Source organism: Rhea pennata, chromosome 2, assembly GCF_028389875.1.
Source record: "Rhea pennata isolate bPtePen1 chromosome 2, bPtePen1.pri, whole genome shotgun sequence".
NCBI classification, from domain to species: Eukaryota; Metazoa; Chordata; class Aves; order Rheiformes; family Rheidae; genus Rhea; species Rhea pennata.
Genome location: NC_084664.1, coordinates 28,531,271 through 28,558,592, shown reverse-complemented (window position 1 = coordinate 28,558,592; position 27,322 = coordinate 28,531,271). Strand labels below are relative to the sequence as shown.

Here is a 27,322-nt window from a genome sequence, read left to right as displayed (position 1 = left end):
AGTGATTCAGCATGCCATTGCATGCAATTTCACTGTGCCTTTGCAGGCTGTGCGCAGCCTCTGAGAACAGGACACAACATCCTCCTACAGCTTTATCCCTGCTAAGGCCGATCCTGTGTTTAGGTGAAGCTGCACTGGGCAGACAGAGGGTACCTACACCTTTTTGTGGTCAGCCATGGCACTTACTCCCCACATGTAACAAATTCCCTCACACTTTTTCTTTCTAAAGCCTAAAAAAACCTCCATTTGAAGACTTCTTAAACCTCTTTAAATTCCACACATGGACATCACCTTATTGCTGACAATCTTCATAACCTGAAGAACTTTATGCCATTTTATGCCATTTTAAACGAAGTCCACTAAAACAAAGAACGGAACAGCACCATAGGCGTATGCAGGGGAATGAGGGTTCATATTTAACACTTCACTTCCTCGTCTTCAGAGTTGAAATTCATTCAGATTAACACACTCAAAGAGCAAAGGCAACAAGGCAAAACTAACAGCCTGTTAATGAAGTTTAGGTAGGCGTCAAGGGACCTTTACCTCAGCAGTTCTTATTCAAAACCAAGCGCAGCACTGCAAGCTCCTCATAAAACACTTCTGAAGGTGCAACCTGCGTGACCGCTCTCCCTTCCTAAGAAAATCAAGCCGATGAAGGCAACCCCACAGAGGCCTTTGCAGTCTTCTCCCTTGACATAGCGCGAGGTAGGACCCCAGACACAGACACAACCTGAATTGAAGCCAATTTACCCCCACGCGACTCCTGAAGGCTGCGAATCACGAGTGTAATAAAGAACCCCGCGAGCCCCAACAGCGCCTCGTGGCTCGTGTTGTCTCGAACCCCGCGGACCCAGGGCCGCCAGCGCCGGGCCGGGCCAAACCGGGCCGGGCCTCTGCTCCGCTCCGGCCGCCCCGGGCCCCGAGGGCCGCCCGCTCGCCGCAGCCCCCGGCGCGGCGGCGGGGAGCAGGCGGCGGGCAGCGCGGAGCAGGCCGCGGCGGGCGGGCGGGAAGGCGCATGATGAAATTTCGCCCGGGGTTTCAGCAGCGGGCGGCGGGGGAGGAGCGCGGCCGCGGCGGCGGCTCGCACTGGCTGCCGAGCCCCGGCGGGAACCACCTTCCTCTGCCGCGCACGCCACAGCGAGCACAGTGTTACAGCGGCTCCCTCCGCGCCGGCGGCCGGGATCGGGTAGGCGCCGGGCGGCGGCGGCTTTGTCCGGCTGAGGCGGCTTTGCCCCGCCGCCGCCGCGGGGATGCGCCGGGCGGGCGGGGGCTGGCGCGGCGGGAGGCCGGGTCGCGCCGCGGCGGGAAGGGGCGGCGGAGGCCGCGGCCGACGCGGGGTCGCTGCCGCGGCCGCTCGCCATGCGCTCCGGCGTGAGTCAGGCCGGCGGCGAGGTGCCTCATCCGCGCACCTCTGGAGGGGAGGAGGGGAAGGGAAAAGGAGGGGGGGGGGGGAAAGAAGAAAAAAAGGGACCCTTTTCGCCCTTTGACATTTCCGCCGGTAAAACAGAGCGGCCCCGGTGCTCTCGGGGCTTCGGCAGTCGTGCTTGCCTTTTCCGTAAGCTCACGGGGGAGCAGGGGAGCGCGCGGTGGAACCTGCTCCTCGGCGTTTTCCCTCTTTGCCGCTCCTGAGGGGCTCGGCAGGGCTCGAGGTGATGGGAAGGCAGCACCTGGGAGACAGCTTTGGTCTTTCCCTGGCCTGAAACCAGCCCTTCAAAAAGAGGGGCTCCCTGGGCCGGGCGCTGCCTTTCCCCAGCTCAGCCCAGTGCAGCCCAGTGAGGTTCCCCCTGGGGCCGGGGAGGGACCGCAGGGCCGGGGCGCCCCGGGGGTGTCTCCCCCAGCTTGCTCAGACACCTGCTCTGTACCATTTCTGCCCACCAAGCGGATGGATGGATGGACAGATGGAAAAATCCATCACCGGATAATTCAATTACCTGTGTAAACAAAAATCGATGTAACTGTGCCTGAAATGAAGGAGAAGTACTCGGGTTCGTTTAGTCTGTAGCCCCAGGGTTGCCATTGTGCCTTGATAAATTGCAGCGAAAGGAGAAAGGCTCTTAGGAAAGAATGGGAAGAAGAGTTAATGTTTGACATGATGTTACTTCACCAGATCATATCCAACACTTGATAATGACTTTTTCTAATTACATTTGTGCTCTATAAAATGTGTAAGTGCCAATGGTGTACCTAAAGGTGAATTTTACCTAATTTCGTGGGCTGTGCAAGGGCTGCGCATCATATTCTGGCATTTTACCTTGCATTAGTGAAGTCTGCTAGGCTATTGATCTATCAAGAAAACTTACCAAGAGAATATGTTCAAAAAGTTTATCAGTGCTCTCTAGGTATCATCTCTTGCTTATCGCATCCATGTTTTTATTGTACAGGTTCTGCATTTTTAGGTAGATCAACAGCTTCACAATGTGTGGCATCTGGGCCCTGTTTGGAAGTGATGAGTGCCTTTCTGTCCAGTGCCTAAGTGCCATGAAGATCGCGCACAGAGGTCCCGACGCCTTTCGGTTTGAGAACGTCAATGGATTCACTAACTGCTGTTTTGGTTTCCACCGCCTGGCAGTTGTTGATCAATTGTATGGCATGCAGCCTATCCGGGTGAAGAAATTTCCATATCTGTGGTTGTGTTACAATGGGGAAATCTACAATTTCAAAAAGGTAAAAGTCTTGTATGATCACACTGTGTTTTCTTTTTATCTTAAATCATTTCTAAATATCTATTAATTTTGAAACATGGACTATAACACAATAAAATAATAATAATAAGGTTATCAAATAAAGTATTTTAAAGCAATAAATTATCTGGATAAGGCATTGCAGTAAGGGGACTTACACTGCAACACAGAGCATTTCATACTGGAAAAAAAGGTTTTAATTGACAAGAGGGAAATAAGTTTTTATAGCTTTAAATTTGATCAGTATTTCCAACTGGCCACAGAAGTACTTAGGTGTTTGCAGTTCAAGGCAGATGCTTGGTGGGATTTTTCATAGCCACCTAAGGAAATCTCGTAGGTGCTTTGCGGGGGAAAAAGAATCAGCAGGTCAGTACTTACTTTCTCAAGTATTAAAATGTCCCAGAGAGGAAGTGTGATACGGTTGCTTAACATTATGTGTGCCTTAGTCCCAGTGCTAAGATCATCTGCTCTGCCTATGCTAGACTTATAAGGGGAGGTGATTCAGAACATCCCCATTTGGGGAGTAAAGTAACTGATTTATACTTCTAACTGGTTCTGAATCATGCTGAAACTGAATGCTTAGAATGGATCTTAAACTGAGCAGTAGAGTTAGATGTATGAATAATCTAAGATGTCTCAGTATTTCTAACACTGGGGATTTTTAAAGTCCAATTTACATTGATGTCATTGGAAATTTGACTGAAGTGGGAATTATTTATTTTTTTTCTCTAAATATCTGATTGTTTGGAAGGTGAGTTGCACTGCAAAACAAAATGTATGTGAAATGTACCGTACCAGCAGTCTATGTCTTGCTGTGTTTTGCATTGCCTCTTCTGCTGTTGAAAGCAGTAAGGATTATTCTCGGTCATGCTACTGAGTCATGCTGAATCTGAATCCTGTGTGGAATTTATGCCAAACTTTCATTACGGTCAGCAGGAATTTATTCAATTGTTTTCATTATGTTATGTATCTTCTTCCTTTGTAAAGAGATTTTTCGTTCATGTTTCAGCTACAAATAGGTGGCTGAAATCTACCTAGAAAAGAACCACTGGTGAAACTTTTTTTTTTTTTTTTTTTTTTTGGACAATAACTTACTACCTTAGTTTGGGCTGAGACTTTGCCCAGTAAGTAACAGCTAAACCAAAGAACAGTAGTCAAAAATGTGAAAACACTGGTTAGATGTGGCTTCCTGGCTTCTTAGTGTTTAATTTCCCTTCACTCCCTGGTGTCTGGTAGAAGCTGAAAGGACTTTAAATGTTCCTTACAAGAATATGAAGTATATTTGGTCTGACTTAGTCGGGCAGCTAATTTCTTCCTCTTCCATCCATCTGGACAGGCAGAGTAAAGAAGTTAGAAGAGTGGAGGGAGATAAGAAGAAATTCAGTGTGAGTGAAAAAGCAGTGCAGAGTTGAAGTGGCTGCATAAGGAAAACCAAGTTTTTGTCTGAAGTTCTTTACTTCATAGAGACATGATCAATGTCACATGTTTGGGGTGTGTATGTGTGTTTTGTTTGTTTTAAGTAAATATCATTGTCTCTTATCTGATAAAAAAAACATCATTGAGAGCTTTGAGACTGCAAAAAATGATATCTCTGTTTCTGAGCCTATTTTAGGGTAATAGGTGTGATTTTTAGAAATAGTTGCTGCCTGCTTCAGCCATTTGTTTGTAGGAGATGAGGAGGTCAGTGTTTCTGAAAACCAGGGTCTTGTGTTTGCAGTTTTACATCAGCAAATAGAAACATATTCCTGAAAACTTACCCTGACAAGAATTGCTTAAGACTGCGGAGAAAACCTACATTACCTGAGGGGAGATTCCGAATAATATTTTGAATACAGAAGCTTCACTTTTTTCTTCTACTGAAATGTTTACATAACTTACATAAAAGTAACTTACATTTTCTTATTAACTTGCATTTTATTTTTTCTTAACAGTTGGTGTTTGCAAATGTGTGTTTATGTTTTCCATTATACATATTTTTTTTAGCTGCAGAAGCATTTTGGATTTGAATATCAGACATTAGTGGATGGTGAGGTTATCCTTCATCTTTACAACAGAGGAGGAATAGAACAAACAGCTTGCATGCTAGATGGTGTATTTGCTTTCATCCTTCTGGACACAGCAAACAGAAAAGTGTTTCTGGCAAGAGACACCTATGGAGTCAGACCACTGTTTAAGGTGCTGACTGATGATGGATTTTTGGGTGTTTGTTCTGAGGCAAAAGGTAAGACCAGCTGTGTTTAGTGCCTAAATAATCTTAAGTGTTGTTGCTGGAGAGAAACCTCTTTGTCATGCTCTCTTTCTGAGCGTGAAGAGAAAGTGAACTGTATGTTCAGTAATAAATAAACCATATTTAATGGTATAAAATAAAGCAACACAACATTAAAACAAAAACCTCTGGGGTAAACCTCTGAAGATGTCTTATGGTCCTTGATATCCCTAAAATAACTCACTTATTCCATTTTTGTAATTCTTTATATTCTGGTTTCATAACAGTATTAAACCCAAAATGTTTACTGTAACTCCAAAGTTGAATGTAGTGTATAGAGTTAGAGTATGTTAGGGTAAATGAGGTTAGAACTTGTTCCTGGGATTTGGTGGTGAACTTGGAAATAATGCCATAAGAACTGCTAATCTTTAAAAGCCAAGAATTCTACAAACCTACTGAAACTTCCTACAGCTTTGGTAACTTTTCTACCGAAGTTTTTTTTTTACTTTTGAGATGACACTTCCACTTTTTTTTTTTTTTTTTTTAAGTAATTTTTAAACTTGAACAAATTCAGAACAATGCCAAGTGGGAAGTCATTGATTCTTGATTTTTGCATTTGAACTTTTTTCATGTTTACTTGCGCCTCACATTCATTGTATATCAATTTTGTTGTCAGACTCCAAAGTAGGTCAACCCCTCTAATAGCAGAAGTGGCAGTAAATCTGTACCATATCTGCTTCTTGGGAGAGAATAAGGGAAGAGAATCTTTTAGGAACTGTGTCTCATAAGAATTACAGGGGTTTAACATTCCCCTTTTTAAAAGCAAGTCAGTAGTTTTTCTGTGGAGTTGTTCAAGTGGCACCAGGTGGCCAACTGATGTAGAGTGTTCCCCCCAGCCCCTCCCCACAGGTAGAATGGAAATGAGACATGGCTATAATTCTGATTCGTGGTGTTCGTTAGCAGCAGTATGGATCAGTCTGGAATTAATGAGTTACGAAATCACTAAATTAATGTCAATCACTTTTGTGATGTGGTTTCATTACAAACCTTTTGTCAGATTGACTGCACTTCATTTTAAATGTAAAACCAAGTATCGACTGTTATGTGAATTCTCATAAGCATATTACATCTTCACATGGTCATTTTAATAGTAAGTTAGAGAAGAGCTCTTCTAAGTACTCACAGGAATAAAGTGCTGCTTACCAATTAGCAAAAGCTTCCTTTCTTTACCGTCTGTCTCAGCTTGGGATGGCTAAATCCTGGTGTGCAACCTGCTAGAAGTAGAATCAGACTCCATAATGGGAGAGTTGTGTCCCCCACTTTCTGAGTGAAAGATCTCTAATCACTAGGTATTTTACAAAAGAGAGAGGTAGCTTTTCATCACCAGGTTTTCTAAAGGAAAGGTTGTAGCTGCCCACATCTTCAGAAGACTACCGGTTCAGAGAGCTAAGGCAATCTTGTGTGGCTGTGAGCAAAACCCTACGTGCTGGAGAAGATGAACTTTCAGGCCTCTATTTGTCATTAGTCTTGTCTTCCATTGATGATTTTTCTCATTGCAGCAGTATTTTATTGTCCCATTCTAGATTCTGTACATCTCATTGGGCTGCATGGAGGGGCCTAGTGCTTTGTTCTGGTCTCTAAATATCTGAAAGAACAGTGCTGCATTGTCCATACTGCTAGGTACACTGGCATTGCTCTCTCAACCCATATTACAATGAGGAATCCTGAGACATTGCTTTTTCTTTTTTTTTTTAACTCCCATCTCTGTGTCAACCCAGGCAGACTCAGACTTAAAACGTTAATTTTACACCAAACTTATGTTCTGTACAAAATATTTGTATGGGTTTAATACAGGGGCTGTTGGATGAAGTACACCTAACACAACATAAGCATCCTCGATTAAAAATTCTGTGACTTTTTTCTTCCGTTGTCTCTGTAGGACTTACCGAGTTAAAGCATTCAACATCCTTCTGTCCTAAAGTGGAACCATTTCTTCCGGGCCATTATGAAGTGCTGGATTTAAAGCCTTCTGGCAAGGTTGCATCAGTAGAACTAGTAAAATTTCACAGTTACAAAGATGAACCACTCCATGCTGCTTATGATACAGTGGAAAATCTACCTTCAGGTAGTACAGCAAAACAATTGCTATTTATTCTGATTAAAGTGGAAAAATGATAATCTTGAATATGAAAATTGCTTGGGTTAAAAGTATCACTTGAAAAATCTGAAATAACCTTTATAAAATAAGGAATGTAATACTTTATATATGATATTCAACGTGATATATATCGCAATGTGAACGTAATATTCACATTGTAGGTAGTCATGTAGAAAGATACTTGAACCTACATATCCTCATAGTCAAAGGAAATGCAGACAGATTTTTTTTTCCTAATTGCATAAATGTATAAGCCACTTCCTTTTTGTTGGCTAGGTTTTGATCTTGAAACAGTGAAAAGCAACATCCGTATTCTGTTTGAAAATGCTGTTAGAAAGCGTCTGATGGCTCACAGAAGGATTGGCTGTCTTTTGTCGGGTAAGTAGCAAGAATCAAAACGATTGTGTGTCTCCTTCACCTTCACCCACTATCTACCAAAGTAGATAGAAAGAAAGGAAGAAAATATACTGGCTGTTCTGCTACAATGTGTCTGCAGTGTTCTTGAAGTGTTCTGAATCTTCATTTGCTTTCTTAGTTACAAAGAACTCATTAGTGTTTCATAAATTCATTCTGTTTGCAAATATTTGGAAAGTCTTACACTTTTAAAGCAGTCAGGGATTAGCAGAACTAGCTAATCAGAATAAAAAGGTGGAGCCTCAGAATATAGCTGAGTACCTTGGGTACCTTGTGTGTGTCTTGGGGATTCTTTGCTTTCTAAACTTTTCTAATCCCTTCTCCCACCCTTCTCTAGGAAGGAAGAAGAGGGAAAAAGAGAATATCACTAGTGAACTTTTTCACTTTGAAGTGATGTTTCAAAAATGAATTTAACTTAATGTTAAATATGCTTTTGAAAAATAATAAAGGAAGAGTAGAATACTTACCCTAAATGTTTTGTTCTTTGCTGTTTTGCTGTCTCTTGACTTGAGCGTCATTTTATTTGACCCAAACAGCAAATCAAAAATAATAGTTGCATAGTTCTGTTAATAGATTATCACATGAGTAGGTGTGAAGAGGATGGGGAGAGCAGTGTTGAAATATGGAGCGTAAATTCCATTATAGCGAATTTGGGAAGGAGCACGTTCTATAGTGGCACAATGATTTCAGAACGACTTTGTACCTTAAAGCAAGATTTGTGTTAATGTTTCTGACATCAGAAGTACCACTGACTGTTACTGATGATGTTCCATGGTCACCTTATTAAGCAAAGGTAAATGTGCACTTATACAAAGCATGCTTGATTCAGACAGCTTAAAAATGAAACACACTCACTGGATTCCACTCTTCAGAATCAATGTTTTTAAGGTGTATGGGGCAGGAGGTAAACACCTAATAAAATCATTTGTTTGCTTGAAGGGGGCTTGGATTCCAGCTTGGTTGCAGCTGTTCTTCTGAAACTTATGAGGGAAACTAACATCAATTACCCTTTGCAAACCTTTGCAATTGGAATGGAAAACAGTCCAGATGTGCTGGCTGCCAGAAAGGTACAGTAAGTTTGTTTTCAATTTGTCTAGCACTCACCAACTCAAAACAGCATTCATATATTAACTGTGCTATCTTCATGGTATAGCATTAATTGTAATTCTAATTATGAGTCATTTATTTTCTATGACATAAATCAGTTTTCAGTTCATCAGTTAGAACTGCATTTGTTACTTAGTTAAATCTTATGAAAGAGAGCTTGACTCTTGTCTTTTTTTTTCTCTTGCATTTGGAAGATATTTTTGTGACAGATTCCCACTATATTGTTATCAAAAAGATTATATTTTAGAATTGTATGGGTTCTGCCTCTGAGTTTTAGAGTAAATCACCAGTACATTCCCATACAGGAATTTGTATATATGCTAATTATGGTGAGTTACGTTTATATACTGGCATTTGTATATATATGTTAATTACAGTAAGTTAATAAGTGCCTTGTACAAGCCCAGGTATCCTCTTTATTATCTGGGGTACACTTTTGGCTATCCAGGCTGTCACGACTTTTGAGCTGCATTTCTCTTCATAGCAAATATGAAACATATTTAGAGCCGCTACAGATTCTCTAATGCTTTGGACAGCCATCTGCATGATCTGTTTTAACCGTGGCTGAACATAGTGTAGTTAAGAAAACTTCATTCCCTTTGATGAATGTAGCACTGCAAGTCAGTGGCTGCCACAGTATTGTCTTTTCTTGGCCTTATGTCGTGTAATTCTCAGTGTTTGCAGCAGAAGGGAGTTGATGCTTTCCAACAATGTGTGCTTTTTAAAAAAATGTTTAAATTGAAAAGTAGTACATTATCATAACCTTTAATGAACAGGTGGCAGCGCATATAGGCAGTGATCATCATGAAGTAGTATTTAATTCTGAAGAGGGAATTCAGGCAATAGAGGAGGTTATCTTCTCCTTGGAAACATATGATATAACAACAGTAAGAGCTTCAGTTGGTAAGATTTTTTTAATAATACTCCTTGTTTTATATTTTCTGAATATAATTTTATGCAAAACCATGTAGTTGCCTCCCAGATTCTTTAACTGGTAGGACTTGGAAACTAGGATACTCAAGTTCTGTTCCCTGTTCTTGTGTATAATGCAATGTGTATAAGACAAAAACAATTTTTAGTTTCAAAGTGGCTGAACATGTAAAACAAGTATCATGAGCTCTTTGTGAAGCTTTGGGATGAAAAAAAATGGAAAAATGAACAGTAGAACTAGCAGTCTAGGTTTTCTGATCTGGTGAGTATGAACCTTGGAGGAAGGGGGGCAAAATTTACAGAGAGGGACTGAATGTTACAGTAGCAGAAAACAGTTATGGTTGCCCTATTCCTTCCACTATTTTAATATTAAGAGATGTATTTCTTGTTACCCTCTAGTAACTCATGTACACCCAACTCAGGTAGACATCTTATACTATAGATTTGATTCTGAGAAATGAAAGTAGTCACTAGCAGCTTCTTAAAAAGGGTTGCCAGCTTGATAAGAATGAAAAACTCTAATCTAATATGACCTTCTGTGTAATGCCAGCTACAGCATTTTACCCAGTTACTCTTGTCACCCCAAAACACTGTAAAGAAGTTAGTCTTCTAGATAGGCAGGACAGTTTTGAAAAGATAGGCAAGGTCCCTGGCTAGAATTTGACATGAAGATAGGACTTTGCAAAGAGAAATATTGAAAACGTTTGTTTTTTAAAAACAAACAAACAAACAACCTCTTTTCAGCTATCTTTTTTTTTTCCCCCTTGGATGTTTTGTTGCTTAGTGTGAAGTACGGTGAATAGATCCCTTACAAAAGACCTCCAGTACTTTTGTTATTGCAGTACTCTGGGAAGATGTAAAGAGGGGAAGAGCTAATTCTGAAAAACAAAGGCTTCTTTAAAAAAAAACCCAAACACCTTGGAAAAAAAAAAAAGTACCTCATCCAGTTCAACTCACAGTGGCAGAGTTAAATAGCAACCTTTTTGGTATTTTTGTTCCACATAGCTAGAAGGTTTGTTCAGAACTGTTCTGGTATTAGACAAGTGCTTAAGTTGTGCTTGAACAGAAAGAAAGAAAGAAAGGAGCAAAAGAACTCCCACATGTGTTTCCATAGGAATCCTCCAGCATCCCTAGTATCCAGGACACACATGGCTTTCTGTTATTTTAATGGCTAAACATAAGTACACAGTTTACATGTATTTGCAGTACTTAGTTTGTATAGCTAGTGATGGTTTTGAATAACAACGAGATGTTGTTTTAGTGTAGTGCAGTTTGCTACAGAAGAAAGTAGCATAGGAAAGAAAGCTTTACAATGCTGAATTAAAGCTGTACAAACTGTATATAACATCATGCATATAACTGAATAACTTTATACATTTTTTTTTAAGGTATGTATCTTGTCTCCAAATATATACGCAAGAAAACAGATAGTGTAGTCATTTTTTCCGGGGAAGGCTCAGATGAGCTGACACAAGGATATATCTACTTCCATAAGGTAAATATATTGGTACAGAAAGTCCTGATTGTTTTCCTCTTCAGCACAATCTCTACTAAGATTTCCAGGTGTGAAATTTGAGAGTAGTGATAGCTGTATACTCACTGAGACTCTCTTCTGAACCAACATAAAATCTGAGGGAATCAATGTAATCACTTGAAAAATAACTTTTTTAAACTTACTGCGGCTGTTATTGCTGCAGTGTGTTCTTTACTAGTTCTGAAAGCACTTAGATTCTGCTTAAGCTTCTAAAAATGAATATGGTCAAAATTGACTTCTGTTTACGTTTAGTAGAAATGATTTATTTGCTGAGGCATGTAAACAGCTTATACTTTGCATAGTATCTGAGAAGATATTATAGGCATATGTAAGTAGGTGGCAGGGGAAATCCCAGTAATCAAGTTGTATGCATTTTTCTCAGCTCTTGAGACTCACTCTGCATGCTGAAATTTGTCACTAACTGTCCCCGATCACTGTGTAGTGATCACTGTAACTTCATATGCAGGACAACAAGTAACTGGTCCCTTCATGCAGCTGTATTAATCTGTGTGCTGCATGCATATGTCTGTTTATAGGCACCTTCTCCTGAAGAAGCTGCAGAAGAAAGTGAGAGGCTTCTTAAAGAACTCTACTTATTTGATGTGCTTCGTGCGGACAGGACTACTGCAGCCCATGGGTAAAACATAGTCTCTTGGATGCTGCTATTGTGTGATTTCAGAGCCAAAGTGTATCTTAAAAGTCCTGCTGTCTTCCATGAAATTACAACATATCGGAATATTGTGGTGCAGGATAATTTTATTTCTACTGGCTGGGCCTAGACTGTTCTGGGAGGAACATCAGTCTTCAGAGAATAGTAGTAATTGGGGTGGACCCCATATTGTGCTTGTGTTTAGTATCTAATAGAGCTTGAGACACCACCCACTGTAGCAAAACAAACAGTGTTAATGCTCCAGATGCACGCTGGTGTTCTGGGGTCTCAGCACTCTGAATGGGTCTGGGGCAAGGTGTGAGGACTAGAAATCTATAGGACAGGCAAATCTGGTCTTCAGTGATCATCAGTCACACTTCTATTGTAAACATTACTAGATAAGCTTGCTATAGAAAACAATACAGCCAATATTTTACCAAAGAAAAGGTTTTGGCAGGTGGGCAAAGACAGTAGATTTGGGTGCGTTCCTTAACAGTAAGGCGGAGAAAAAAAGAAGATTGCTGTCTAACTGTATCTGCTTAGAGTAACTTTTGATTCTAAAGTGAAAGACTGATGTAGATTTGTATGCTAAGATGAAATTGGACATGTAGCCTGAAGGAATTTGAGCAACAGCTCAAAATTGAATTTTGAACACTGCAAAATTGAATCCTGTCTTCTGTGATTGTAGAGACTGCTATGTTGCCAACTGATGCAGGAAATATCTTTTGTCTGGGATTGTAATGGTCTTTATAGAAGCAGTGAATTAGAAACATTAATATGCAGAGTTAAGGGAGACAGACAAAGTTGAAGGAGGCTTTTTTCATTTTTTGTTTTGAGGTTTTAACAAAGAGCAATCTTGAGTGTTTATTTCAAGGATCTGACAATGAACATGCATACGAAGAATTAAAAAAGCAGACACTAAAAGAGAAAAATATATACAGTCAGGGAACTGACTAAGAGAGAGGTATTAGGATACCATTTGTGTGACTGTTAACTTAAAGAATCACCAAATGTACACTACAGAAAATGGGGTCCGTGAAGTAAAAGGAGAATGTTGGTGAAAAGCTGAGTATAGATGTGAAAGAAGTTGATGCCTTCAGCTAAGCAGAGAACTTGCATGATCGGCAGACATGCATTGTGTTACTGATCCTGCCACAAAATGACTAACTTGATTTCTTTTAACTTACTTAAGTTTCTGTTTGTTTTTAAGAAAAAAAAAAATACATAGGGAACAGAATATGTGCTATTTGCCTCAATTTGTTTTGTGCTGAAAAGATTGGCCACATAGTCAAGGCTAGGAAAAAGGAGAGAACTGCCCATACCAGTTGCAAAATAAACTATAGGAAAAGGCTTGCAATGCAAATCTCATATACATCTACAGAAAACTGAAGCACAACACTTTGTTGCTGAATGATAGTGGTGTAGTGTTTTTTTGTTGTTGTTGTTTTGGGTTTGTTTGTTTTTTTTTTTTTTTTTTTTTTGGTAAGATGTGTATTTCCTGAAGTAGTTGATGCTTTTTATCAGAGGAGAAGCTACAGAGAGGATGATATTTTTCGAATGCAGTATAACATCTCCATTTGACTTCAGATACTAAACATTTCGCTTTAAAGCCAGGGTAGTTTAATGTCTCTTGGGGAAACAGATTGAGAGGGATTCATCTTACCCAAGGTGGGTATTGTAAATTTATTTGGGTCCCCTCAGTGTCCTTAGAAGCAGCAGTGTGTCTGAGAGAATGTAAGCAAAAAGGTTTTGAACATGTACATCTACCACTCACATAGCAGAGAACTTGTGCGAGTACTGCAGAATCAGTAGGAAATAACTTTAATAGTGGCCATGTGGGGAGGTTCTCGTTTTTTGAAAACACAAACAAATGTGGATTTCAGAAGTGACAGCCCTCTGGTCTGTGGCATCTTTACAAATGCTGAGGCAAATCCCAGTGGGCAACTTGCTGATTTTTTGGTAGTTCTCTGGGGATAACAGGATTTTTCAATGTCTTTATTTGGAGCAATAGATGTTGCAAATTCTGCAAAATGATTATAGTTTTTAAGTTCATTATATGAGAAGTTGTCCAGCAGATGGCATCATAAATCATTTGAGATCTTTAGTTAATAAATACCACACAGACAATATAATTACTTTTCCAAATTGATGAATTAAATGGAGAGTCATGAATATTTAACTTAAACTTCTGAGTAAAAGCAGAAAGCCTTATGTTATATGAAACACAAGAAAGTGTAAGTGTTAGAGAATTTATAAGTGGATTACTCGCTACCTTAATTCAGTGTATCTTCTGTTCTTTTTTCCTATTTAGTCTTGAACTGAGAGTCCCATTTTTGGATCATCGGTTTACTTCTTACTATTTATCTCTACCAGCAGAACTACGAATCCCAAAGGTATGCAAGCCTAGGGAAGGACCCAAATGTAAGCTTACAAATTAACAGATGTATGTTCTAACCATGACTAAACTACTGAATTCAACGCAAGCTGTCTACTTAAAGCTAAGCACGTTTTAAAATATTTTGCTAAATTGTTGGACTACTGAGTAATCTTTTCTGAACAGACTTCTGAAAGCAAACTATTTCTTCATAGAGCGTTCAAAGCAAGATCTTTGTACTGTAGTTCCATGTGTGTGTAACGCCCATGATGTTATTTGTTGTTTTGCAAACAGAATGGAATTGAAAAATACCTTTTAAGACAGTCCTTTGAGGATTCCAACTTGCTTCCCAAAGAAATACTCTGGAGAGCCAAAGAAGCTTTCAGTGATGGCATAACGTCTGTAAAGAAATCCTGGTTTTCTATTCTTCAGGACTATATTGATCAACAGGTATATTTGTCTTTCACATTTAGGTGTATTGAGGTACAGCTTACAAGCAGGGACAGATCATGTGTTTTGTTGGGAGAATAAGTCTGAGTATTGCAGAAACTTGAGCTTCATGGTGGAAGAGCAAGATAAATTTTAAACAACAATTGCAGGAATCTGAGCTGCTTTAAGGCATTTGAAATAGTAGATACAAAGAAATACTAGAGCCTGACAGAAATGCTTATGTGAGGAAATTAGCATCATTTAAGTCTCTGGACTGTAAATTAGATTGTGTGTAGGAAAACACGATTTCTAGATTACACGCAAAGTGGCTGCTTCAGCTGAAGGCACTTGCATGAACTTTGTGGCTGATTAGCAGTGTAATAACTTTATCATGTCCTTTCTTATTTAGTTTTTTTTTCCAGTCATGTCAGGCTAAGCCCTTTTTCTTGTTTAAAACTTCTTTTTGCATGACTAGCTAATGGAAACCTTACAGTATTTTGGCTTTGAACAAAGGATAATAATCTCCTTTGTAGAAGCAGTTGAATCACAGAGAAGTAGGAATAACACTTGGTTTACATCAGAGCACCATGTAACTGGGCCTGTAAACAACCCCTGTCTGTCTGTCTTGCTACCAACTGCTTGTACCCAGCTTTCCTTCTCTGCTGTATCCACAGGCAAGAAAGCAGTTGGGTCAAGCCACTGTGTGCTGCCCCTACTGAACCTGTATCGACTGTGAGATGTTAGATAGCAGGTTGGCCATAGAAGCTGCTTTGTAAATTACCTAAACTGGTACAACTTCTCATCCTCCCTTTCATAGCTGACTTAGCAACTTCAGGTGTCTTTTACCACTGCATCCTCGTGTCTTCTTGTTAAGAGCTTGGTTATACCAGCAGAGTCAACAGCTAGCTAGAAACCTACGGCCATTCAGTGTTGAATCCTTGAGTCATCACTGAGATGACTTTGCAGCCTAATTTGAATTTTGCTTGTCTTTAGGTTGATGACCTTGCATTGGAAAAGGCAGCAGAGAAATATCCTTTCAATCCTCCTAAAACAAAAGAAAGTTATTACTACCGCCAGATCTTTGAAAAACATTACCCAGGGCAAGGCAGCTGGCTGCCCCACTACTGGATGCCAAGATGGATTAAAGCTACTGATCCTTCTGCTCGCACATTGAAGCATTACAAGTCAGCTGCTCAAGAATAGGCTATTGAAATAATTCCCCAAATGGAAGTGCTGCAAGCAATTTGCATGCACTCTGCTTAAAAAAAAAAAAAACAGATTACACAAACCTAAAGCTTAAATGATATTTAATATGTGTTTTGACAATGCTATTGGACGTAAGAGCTCGCTGTGGTTAGTATACTATTACAAAAATTACCCTGCTGTACCAAAATATTTGGGAAGTACTTTGGAAAATTATATATGGACAAGGAACTATCTTATTTGGCAGCTCTATTCTTTACGTGACTTTGATTGTATTCACTTGTCCTGTAGTCATTTAATATATTTTAATGTGAGCTCAGTTTTGAGGACTTGAATAATGTTAAGTGGTGCAAACTGCTGCAGGCCCTCTGTGCGAAGGGGAATTGCCCCCTAGCTGTTTAGTGCAATTGTGTACCTGGCTGTGGGATTCAGACAGTCTGTCTGTATAACTCTGTTCTGAATATCTTTCTAATCATTCCTATGAACCTTGATCTAGTCTTCAAAAAGTACTTAGAAATATATATAACTATGCAGAGGTGCTTACTAGAGGTTATAGTAGTGGTGATGCAGGGTGGTACTTAATTTAATTAATGAGAATCTTATTAATTGCTGTAAAACCATCAGTTGGCTGTTTTTGATCTTTTAAATATATCTCTAATTTTAAGATATCGTGACTGTTATCAAAGCAAAACAGACAAAAGAAGCCCACTTACGTCTTTGTTTCTAGTTCGAGGATTTTAATTTTAAAATATGTGGAATTTATTTTAAAATGTATTTGTTCTTCTTGAAAATAGTGTTAATTTGCTTGATTTGTGTTAGTCTGATGAAAGTTGCATGACTAATTATTTCAATTTTTTTTACTTACCGTGTGAATAACTGTTTTCCCCGTATGATGGAAAGGCAGACAGTGTGGCTGCTCAGCTTCATGTGGCCAATGTTGTGGTTGAAGAAGCACTGTTATTTGTAGATTTTAGTCAGGCAAAGCACCATTGAACACTGGACACCTTTCTTGGAAGAATGAAAAAAAGGTTGCTTCAGAAACTGTAAGAATTTTTAATATCTTGCAGGAAAAAAACCAAACTTTTCTACCTGCACACCTTTTTATTAATTAATTAGAGAGGAAGGCTGCTTCTGTAAACGTAACTTAAATATGAGAGTGATTAAAAAATATACACGATTGCTATAACTTGACTTCATTACTGTCCTCATGAAGAGCATGATGTTAATCTAGTTTAGTTTTCTTCTTGTCTTGGAAACTAAATTCAATGCAATTTAAAATATAAAATATAATTCTGGTTAAAAATCTTCATGAATTGAGTGACTATCTATTTATTGCTTTCTATGCTGCATTTGAATCTCCATTTCAGACATCTTATAGAGACCTCTCAGTGATGCCCTGGAGCCCGTGAACAGTCCATGTGAACTGCCCAGCACTACTTGTAGTGGCTGTATTTTGACATAAAGACACACATACTAGTTATTCATGAATATGTGATAAGTAAGAGGATATGTTCCTGCAGACTTCTTGACCTAAGGGCCATGAGTATGTATTTTTAGGTTTTCTTTGAAGGAGCAAACTATGTTGTGATTGGAGGAGGAGTGTGAAGCACTGATGTGGTACTGATGTGTAAAGAGATGATCATTGTTTCTTCCAGCTGTGGCTACCTCCAATGAAGTTGGACTGCTTTGACAGCCTGAGTAGGCTAGCTAGGAATAGTGCATGTGCTTGTGCACCTGTGTGTTTGTGTGAGCAAGCATGGGGAGGCTTAAAGCCTGTGGTCCACATGGGAGGAGATTGGTAATTCCTTGGCTTGCAGGATTGCTGATTGCTGGGAGAGAATATGTAAGGTTCTTAAAGCAGATAAAGTAGGATGTGGTTTACTTTTGCATTGATCTGATTTTTGGACTCTTATAAAAATCACAGCAAAGTGTAAAGTCAAAATGTTTTAGTTAAGAGAATATGGAGAGCCTCTGTGCAGAGGATCTTTGGGGTGAAAAGTCTTGTGACGATGTAGGGGTTTCTTTGAGTAGTTTTATTTTATTTTTTTATAGCCAGCAGATGGCAGTCTATATTAACATGTCAGTTCAAACAAATTCTTGATACATAGTGAAGACTTTGTTCCCTCCTGTTTTTCTCGTGCTTTTATCTTTCACACATACTTGTTGGCACTAGATCAGAAGGGGGTTGGGGAACTACATAGAAAAAGAATTGTTTAATTAATCTTACTCAAAAGATATCTAGCAGAACTAATGATTTTCATACTGTAGGCGAGAGGATGGCTAAGAATTAAATGCTATCAGTCAATATTAAATTTGAAATTACTTTAGATACAGTTATGTTAATGAGAAATGCGAATTAGAACATGTATAGAATGACAATTCTAAGGAATATGGAAGATAATGCTGGGCTGGGGAATGAGAGGCATTAATTTTGTCTTTGAAGTTGTTATTCCAATTTTTACCATAATTAACACATGCATTGCAGGATTTCAGAAAGCGTTTTTGAGAGCAGACTGTGAGTCCTAGAAGTAAGTTTTACAAACATGCATCAGATTTAGCATCGGATTTAGAATCATACCTGTGGGGTTTTTTTTTGTTTTTTCCAGGAAAGAATGAGAAGCTGTTTTCGCATACATTATGAAAGGCAGTGTGTAATTTACATGTAGAATTGTTTCCTATTTCTGCAAATACGGTTCTTGTTTTATGGGCTCTTTAATGGTGAATAGCTTCAGACTGTGTCAGACATGTGAATCTAGAATCAAAACCTTTGTCAGGAAACATTTTACTCCAAAACCCATCAGTGATACAGTGGCAATATATAGCTGGTTATCTGATTTGACAAATGTAACCTTTCATCCACTCCAAACTTAACTCTGCAGCCAAGTCTTCTGCCATTTTTTTGCAGTTTTTGCTACAAGGATGGTTAATCAAGAGATTTTTTCCAGCCTGGAGAGGATGGAGTAATAGCCAATGGTCTAAACTAGGCCTTTAGAGAATTTGTAACCCTTGATACATATAACTTTTGGAATTAGCCTAAATTCCTACTACATAATCGTCTTGCAGAAGGCAAAATGTTCTGGTACTATCAAGGATGCAAGTAGTTGTCTATATAAAATTGTCTATATTAAGAAGCCATACTATTTAACATTTCTCACCACTGTTCTTGAAGACTGCTCTTAACACCTGGGGCAAAATGTATATTAATACAAATTACTTTTGATTAAAACCATTATTATTTTAGCACAAAAAGGTGGTAGAAAGGAATGTTCTCTTTTTAAATATTTAAATAGTCATTATACCAAAGTGATACAAATTACTGGCTGACTGACAATTTGCTAATAATAGCTTAAAAATGCAAATAGAGTCATTATCACAATTGACACTAATTGAAAGTCTTTTGGCAGCCTCTGAGGGCAGGGCAGGAAGAGATGATTGTTTCCTCAAGCTTAAATCAGATTGTTAAGGAAGCTTTGGGAAGCTGTTCTGTGGATAAACAAGCTGCCATTGTGTAGGCTGATAACAGGGTACCATCCGTGGACATCAAAATGCATTATATTATTTTTTTTCCAGACATACAGACATACATCAGGAACCTTCAATTCCTGTCCCTGCAGAATCTGAGTCAGGTTGGTGGGTATTTGGGCTGCCACACTGTGTTGACATGACTGGGCTCTGACGTGCCTGAGCTGGTGCCACTGGACTCCAAGTTTCAAATGCTCGCTTCTCACAAAAGAAGTATCTTTGAATAAAAGGTATTTTTTCATTGCCTGTAGCTAACAAAGTCTGCTGTCACAGAGTGACTCCACCTATAGCAGGTGTCTGGGAGTTTCAAGCCTTAATGGCTATAAATCATTTTTTTTTTCATTTTTATCAATGGCCATAAATCAAGATTTTTATGCAGAAACTAATGTTGGACAATGCAGAAATATTCTGTCAGAAGAAAGAATTCCTATCCATCACTGGTATTCACACCATGTATCAGGTCAGTCTGTCAGCTTTCCTGGGTAACACAGATTGTTTTATTTGTTAGTTCCATTAGTTTCACTGAGCTTTGAGATCAAGGATACAGTGTGGGGCATTCGTGTGTTTCCATGTATGTTCCCACAAACTATTCATTAGATTTCTTTGCTGTATTTGTCATCATTTCATACAGCCTCTTCCCTGTTGCTACCACCACACTCAAATAATTTTTGTACAAAGAAATGTGGTGTGATAGGCAACATCTGGCAGTAGGTATGTTACTCATTGAAAATATAAGTAACTCAAAGGCCTTTAAGAAAAGGGGTAAGGTTGTTTTATATGTGGAATACTATGACACTTGTCTCTGTCTTCTGAAATAATGGATTTTATTTCATATCATAAAGCATAGTGAAATGTCACTCTCAGCATAGGCCTTGAACTATTTGTAGTCTTCTAAGAGGATGGAAAATTTGGGGTCATTTTCTCTCTCCAATATGAACTTCCTCTGTGAACTGGAGGAAATCACTTAAGCCTCTTTGTGCCCTCTCTAATGGAGACATTTCTTACTCTCCAAAAGGTATTGTGAAAGTAAGGTCGGAAATGATCATGAGGGATTTGAATTTTCTTCATTTTCAGCCTGCGTGTGCTCCCCTTCTTGCTTTCCAGAGCATGCAGTCCCAGTGGGTTGCTTCTGCTGTGCCTTTTGTCCTTGTCTTGCTGCCCACACAGGTGCCCTAGCAAGGATCACTACTTGGCCACCTTCTAGCCTGGCCAGCTTTAGCATGGACCTGCCAATTACCAATTAAGTAATTTCATCTTGGAGATTTGAGTAGACAAGTGGATCTTTCTTTTTCCTTGCAGGGGAAAAAAAGCCTGAGATCTAAGGGCTTAAATGTTGTCTGTAGGGACAATGAGACAGATTTCTCGTTTCTTTTGAGACTAACTCTGAGGCTGATCACGTAGGTTGAGTGAGTCCATGCTTTGATGTCTTATGTCAGAAGATGCTACTTGACAGCTGTATCTCTGCTGACCAATATTCATTGCCCAGTGGTCTCTGAGTACCATGAACATCTGAACTGAGAGCAATGTGCTACTGTGTATGCCCAACCAGTGCTTCCTACTCAGGATCTGGCTGGGCTGGGGAAGTGAAGCAAAAAACCCACTGCTATAGCATTGTCTTGGTGTGTTAGGGCTTGTGGTCCTTTGGGAGGAAAAGGAAGGCAAAGACAGATGGGAGTATATTGTTAGGCTCTGGTTTGGAACTGTGCAGTTATTAGGTGGGTATAGCAAGGGCAAAAGTTTGGATCCCATTTGGGTAGACGTGAGGGCAGGGCTGGAGCCATGCATGTTGTCGCAGAAGCCTACAGACTAGCAGAGGGATGCTGCTATCAGTGGATGTATCTAAGCAAATGAATTTGGGATCCCCTATGACAGGATACATGAATGGGACCTCCCAAAACTTGGGGTTGAGGATAAGCTGTTATTCTTGATGCCCTGCCCATGGCCCACTTGTTCCCAGCTTTTATTTAAATAGACATTCTTCATCTCAAAGAAGGTTTGGAGGCATAGAGACAAACTTTCCTATTTCTTTAAACTGTAGAAATGCAAACCAAAATCAGCTACCTCACCAGCAGGATGAATAGCAGAAACGTGCTTGGCAAAATCTATCTGTATTAGGCCATCTCTGCTTAAATGAGATATCTGTTTAAGAACAGATAGTTGGGTGGAGGACTGAGAAATGCTGTGACGTTCTTCAGGGGATTGAAAGCCTCCACTCTTCTGATCTGGAGACTTGTCTAAGAGAAAAGCAAAGCCTCTGAGGGTTCTGAATGCAAACAGACCCTGTGTTTAGTGTGCCTTGACAACTGCTGTAACACATCACTGTGGAGCAAATTCTTGTTTTGGGAACTGAGCAGAGCAGAGGCCCCAACTTGCATGTTCAGACTGACAGCACTGCTTGTCTCTTCGGCTCCGGCACTACATAGTCCAGGGGCACGTGGCTGAATGGGAATTGAAAACTTGTGAGTCCCACATGTCTTAGAAGAAGCAGAGACAAGACAAGTCTCTTGCAAGTGATGAGATGTGAGCTGCAGCTCTAGTCTGCAGGCACAGGCCTGAGGAAGGCTCAATTTGTGTATCCTGAGCTTGCAGTCCCTTACTAATATTCCTGAAGCTCATGCCTAAGGTAGATTTGGTCTGGTTAATTCTCATGTTTGTTGTGGAAATAGGTATTTCAGCTAGCAGCTGCAGCATAGACATACCTTTTGCATCATATCTTCTTGCTTCTTTCCTCCTGCCTGTCAATGCTCTCTTGCAAAGCCCGTCTGGAGGCAGAGTGTGAACTGATGGAGAACGGGCTCCTAGTACGGCACACTGGGAGCTGTCAAAGCCCACCAGGCTGAAGCCTTCCTCCTACAAGCTGCTGTGTGCTGCTTAGCTTTCCTGTTGCCCTATTAATTTCACCAACACCATTCATAACATTAAGTTTAATAATAACATTAAGCTTATGCAAGATTAGTGTCACAGAAAGTAACTTTCCTTTTTATTAATCACTTCCTCTGCTTACCCACATTCTTGAGGTTTTGGAGAGATGGGGGCAGCTGAGTAGATACTCAGCACCTCACGGTGCTCTGTATCTCTAGAAGGACTTCTTCATGATTCTTCTTCTTCTGCAGCCTCAGGAAAATAAGTGTGATACCTAAAATGGAGTGGAGGGACTTCTCTCATACCCCAGGTACATGGAAGGGAAGATGGAAAAGAGGAAGGTGCTCCAGAAAGCTTCCTTCTAGGGCGCGACCAGAACGCTGGGTGGCAGCAGGTTAGCTCTGAGCCCTTCCAGACTTGAGCCTTTGTGAATGCCAACTCTGACTATGCTCTTTGGAAGTTGTTGTTGTTTTGTTTTGTTTTCAAGTCAGACTCCTGCAGGTGGTTAAAGAATTTGTAAAATCTTTTGGCAAATCAAGTTAAAAGTTGCCAGAAAGCAATGGGCTGGGCAGAGCACTTGCTTGGCACTTTTATGCTTGTTTCAGAAGCACATGGGATCAATTTAGAGGAATTTTAAACAATATAAGGAGCCTCACAGAATACAGTGTGCTTAATCATGTAGAGAACATTAATTGGTGGTCTCCTGCTGTGTGCTTGGGCCTGTTGATCCAAACTAGCCACATACCAGCTAGATCCAGGCAAATGTATTTCTCTTGGTCAAGGTGGCCTTCTCAGCCCAAGAATTCCAGACTTGTTCTGTGTCGTGAAATTGCTTACCAAAAAAATCATTAAATTCAAAGGAACGGCCTAAAAATTTAATTTCTTTCCTGACCTGAAATAAGAACATCTTTGTTATTATTTCAGAAAGATATCCTCTTTAAATTTTACCCAAGCTTAATTAAAGAAAAACTGAGGTAAAAAACAGCTGTCCAAAACGTTTCTGTCGACGCTGCTAAAAATGGTCTGCTTGGACTAGCTAGTGAATGAAAATCAGTAATGTTTGTGGAGCTAGTACTAGTTCCCCCCCCCACTTTCTGGGAAGGAAACTTTTCCAGTGCCTGATGATTTCAATACCATCTGATGGTGCTCAGGACCTGGAAGAAGGGATCGGCGACCCCAGATTGGCTTGTCATGTACCAGGCAAAGGGTGTCTGGGGGAGAAGGATGTTATATAGAAGTTATATATTAACTTTTTAATTTTGATATATATTTTTTTAGATTGAATGCTGGTTTTTTGGAATGATACAGGATTTCAAGAAGCAAAAATACCCTCAAGTAGCTAGCATACACCTATCCACAGTCTGATAGCATGTGAGTACAGCAACGTACAACTGCGTTTTTGAGACTTCATAGAAAGCAGTGTGAAATCACTGCAAGATTCCCATCAGCTGTATCATGCTTTGGATAAGATCTCCAGTACAAGCTTTCCTCTTTGTAGGCTTAACTATACTAGATTATGGGTAGAGAGTATATTCTGTTATCGTGTATGATTCTGGATTAAAAATCCCAACAAGCTACCCATTAGGTTAAATTGTAATATTGGTTCCATATCGGTAGAAAAAATATAAAATACATACGATGTATTTGGTAGGTCTTTCCTTGTTTCCCCATGTCTTTTGTACTTGAAGATGCTAGTTTACAGGAATTTTGTTCAGATCTCTGTGGATCATTTCTTTCATTCTTTTTTTTTAAATCACACCTTTTTGCTCTTAAAGAATTAACAGATTTCTGTACAGCTTGGAGTGACTAATCTAGATGTTGGTTCACATATTTCTACCCTGTGCAGAGGAACACCAGTGGAAACAGCTGGAGCTGGCAGATAATTATCCCGTCATGTTATAAAATTAAGCATGACTTACTGTCCCAGCTTGAAATAGAAGTGCAGTGACTAGTTTTCTGGAGAAAACACCCTCTGCGCATGTGTTATTGCAATAGTCTATTATGGAAGCTATTACTGTGGTGTAATTTTTTTTTTCTGTTATGGCTAAAAAGGGCCTTTAAGTTTGTTCTCTTTTTTTTTTTTTTTTTTTTTTTTTTTTTTTTTTTTTTTTTTTTTTGAGGGGACCCGCGCGTAGCGAGAGCTAACGCTCGGAAAACGCGGTAGTTTCCCGCTGGAGCCGTCGTGCCGCGGGTGCCCGGCGGTGTGGTCGGCACGGCCGGCGGTGATGCCCTCTGCCAGGGGCTCGCGGGAAGCACTGCTTATTTCTGCGGGCGACGATGTGCTCAGCAGAAAGCCCGTGTCAGCGTGGTACAAACTTGCCGTGTTCATCAGCCAGCAAACTTGTTACTTTAACCTTAGTCAAGTTGAGAGAAAGAGCTTGGAGCTAAGAGTGCTTCAATATGTAGAAAATTGTTGTGTTAAAGGAATATCAGAAGTTTTTAAGAAGAAAATCCGAATAAATATCTTTTTCGTTAGGATGCTCATGACGGGATGTCACTGACGGTCTGCGTTCAAATCCCTGGCTGATGACTGTGACTGCTGGGATTTTGGACACACTTCTGACGAGATTCGAGCCACGAAGCAGTGAAAGACCTGGGCCGGGGCGGCCGTGGGACCGGGGCCGCCCAAGTCCGCAGGCTGCAGAGCTGCTCCCTGGGCTGCTGGGTTTTCACATATGCAGAGGTGCTAAACAAAAATTAGAGAACGATTCAAAAACAAAATTTTGTTTCAAACAGTGGAAGAGGGCTAGGTAAACAACAAATTTGATCTTCTTCTGAAATGATGGGGTTACTCCACAGGCAGAAATGGGTGACTCTGCTCAGGAAACTCTCTGTAAAACATGCCCCTTTACTCAGGGCTTATAGAAACAATTATAGAAAAAATAGAAACAATGAAACAAACAAAAATTCTCAGGCTTTTAGGTAAGCCTGAGCGATCGATATCAAAAATCAAAGTGCAGGAGGCATCGGTCATGTTTGTCACACAAATTACCTAAAACAACGTTGCAGCCGCTCTCTGGAGCCTTTTCTATTTCCAGCATAACTTTGATCTCCTTTGCTCTACGGAGATGAAAATAGAGAAGGGCTTTGAAGAAATATTGAGCTTTAGAAATTTGCAGTAATCATCCTTAAATGCTACAATAGCTGCCTCAGCTGGATCAAATGCTTCAAGTATGTGTTTGGGGGCGTTATGATTATTATATCTTTTGAGGTGAATTTAAAAGGTGCAATGATACAATAGAAATACAGTCACACCACCGCTCCGAATTAGCAAGTATATTGGTTCTCTCTCTACAGTAGCTTGTGTTTTGAATCATGGGTTTTTCAGTCACTGAAGTCTAATTAAAAGAGAGGGAGACTATTGCTGGATGGACAATATTCCTATTTTCCTTCTGTTTTCTTAAAGAAAGAACTTGTGTAGCTCTTCCCAAGAAAACATTTCTTGAACTAATGTTGCCACTTATATTTTTGCTTTTTAAATTTGATCATCTTTTCTTTTTGGGGGGAGATAATCAAAGAGCATTTAGCTTGGTTGCTCTGGAGCTCAGATCTCTGAAATATCAATTTTAATGAAATTACTAAGCTCAAGTTCAAATGAAAATGATTTTTCTTTTATTTTATTTTTTTTCCCCTTGCAGGATCTGTTCCTTTAAAATCACCACGCGAGTTAAAAACGGAAATTAAGAAAGGTTAAAGAAACATCGCTCCGTGGTGGTTCCTGCATGCTCTAAGAAACTGCAGTGTATCTACCTAACAGAAGAATCTACTCCTTTGGAGAAACAGTAAAATTGCCTGTTTTAAGGTTCAAAATGTAATAGTTGCTTATGCAGCCCAAATCTGTGTCCTAGTCACTGAGCCAAATTTTGTGATTTATGCCTCTTTGGGGGGGAGTCTCGAACTAACACAGTGTCCCTGGTCTGGTTTTAAGCTGGCTTGATTACTGAAGAGACAAGGTGAAACAGAATTTCATGAAGTAACTTGATTCTTTTGAAAACAAAAATAGTTCTTGTTGCTTTTATGCTCAATTCTAACAAACAGATATTTTAGTGCTTTAGAAATATCCTTATTTTAGCATATAGAGGTTTTCTTAAGAGAATTGCATGTGTAAGCATAATGACTGGAGATACAAAAACAAAAAATATCTTTGTGTAAGAAAGGTGAAAGCTTTTTCTTTAGTTGACCAAAAACCTGAAAGTTCAAAACAAAAGTCCTGCCCTGAAGCACAGAGAAGGTCTTTAGGAATACCATTTGTAGTGAAGAAACATTTTCCTTTAAACATTATCCTGTGGTATGTTTGCCCTGAACTTCTTTCCTGCTTCTTTCAGAATCATTTCAAAATTTCCCTCTTAATTTTTTGCCTGGAAATTTTTCTTTTCAGCAAAAAATCTGAGAATTTTGTATAACCACATGCAAAAACATCAGAGGAAGAGAGAAGTGACATCACTGCCTTGCTATTGGTAATCTTTCTCAAGGAGTCTCTTGAATGTGTTTTTGGAAGAATTATAGCATTAAGTTATAAAATATTTGTTTGGTTTGACAAAGGAAGAAACACTAAGAAGTTATATCTTTGTTATGTAGCTCAGTTATAAAGTGTGCTAATATTAAATAAATATCATTGAAATGTACTAGTAATATCATATCAATATTAAAGAAAGTCATTGAGAGCCAGAATGCTTCCACCTGTTTGGGATATGTCATGAGCACATCAGTTTGTGTTCAACACAAACCCTACCTGACAGGAGGCAAAGTAGCTTGATCGTTTGGTGGACTAATAAAATCTAGTAATGGGTTTTTTTTTTATACGTTGTTTCTTTTTCTCCTGCAGTACAGCCCTTTCTTTGCTAATGGATAAATGTTGTTTGCATTGGAAAGCACTTCAGCCCAAATTCCTTCTACAGCTTTAATCGTAAATACTGAATGAGACTCTTCTCATATTCAGTGTATCAAATCATCTCCTCCGCAGTGCAGGTAGCTGTATACTTCAGATGCAGCAGTACCAAGTCATGGTAAATTAAACAATTCTCTAGTAAACATTTGGAAAGATAAGCAAATAAAGCCTTCTCAGGGTGCCAGGGTGGCCCTCATGCTGCATGCATGCTGTGTGGGGGTCACCTTGTGCTGTGTGACTCTCTCAGTAACTGCATATGTAGAAAAGGGGTAAGAGGAAAAAACTCTATGCAGCTCTACCTTCCTTTCCAGTGGGTTTCAACAAAATGAGCCAGTGTGGCACCTGGACCTCAGCAGAGCAGCTGG

General features: G+C 39.7%; 1 protein-coding gene and 1 long non-coding RNA gene across 2 annotated transcripts; both read left to right on the top strand.

Moving 5' to 3' along the window:
• The first annotated feature begins 1,131 nt into the window (after nucleotides 1-1,131).
• On the top strand, nucleotides 1,132-16,931 carry ASNS (asparagine synthetase (glutamine-hydrolyzing)). Its single transcript, XM_062567765.1, has 12 exons — nucleotides 1,132-1,186; nucleotides 2,382-2,664; nucleotides 4,665-4,902; nucleotides 6,827-7,012; nucleotides 7,322-7,423; nucleotides 8,399-8,526; nucleotides 9,343-9,469; nucleotides 10,885-10,991; nucleotides 11,567-11,667; nucleotides 13,991-14,072; nucleotides 14,348-14,503; nucleotides 15,476-16,931. Exons 2-12 carry the CDS (start codon nucleotides 2,416-2,418, stop codon nucleotides 15,683-15,685), a joined length of 1,686 nt encoding a protein of 561 aa, XP_062423749.1. The 5' UTR covers nucleotides 1,132-1,186; nucleotides 2,382-2,415; the 3' UTR covers nucleotides 15,686-16,931.
• A 6,442-nt stretch (nucleotides 16,932-23,373) lies between these two features.
• LOC134136052 (uncharacterized) lies at nucleotides 23,374-25,922 on the top strand. Its single transcript, XR_009957415.1, has 3 exons — nucleotides 23,374-23,440; nucleotides 24,546-24,819; nucleotides 25,708-25,922. It is a non-coding gene; the product is annotated as an uncharacterized LOC134136052 (long non-coding RNA).
• The last annotated feature ends 1,400 nt before the right edge of the window (nucleotides 25,923-27,322 follow it).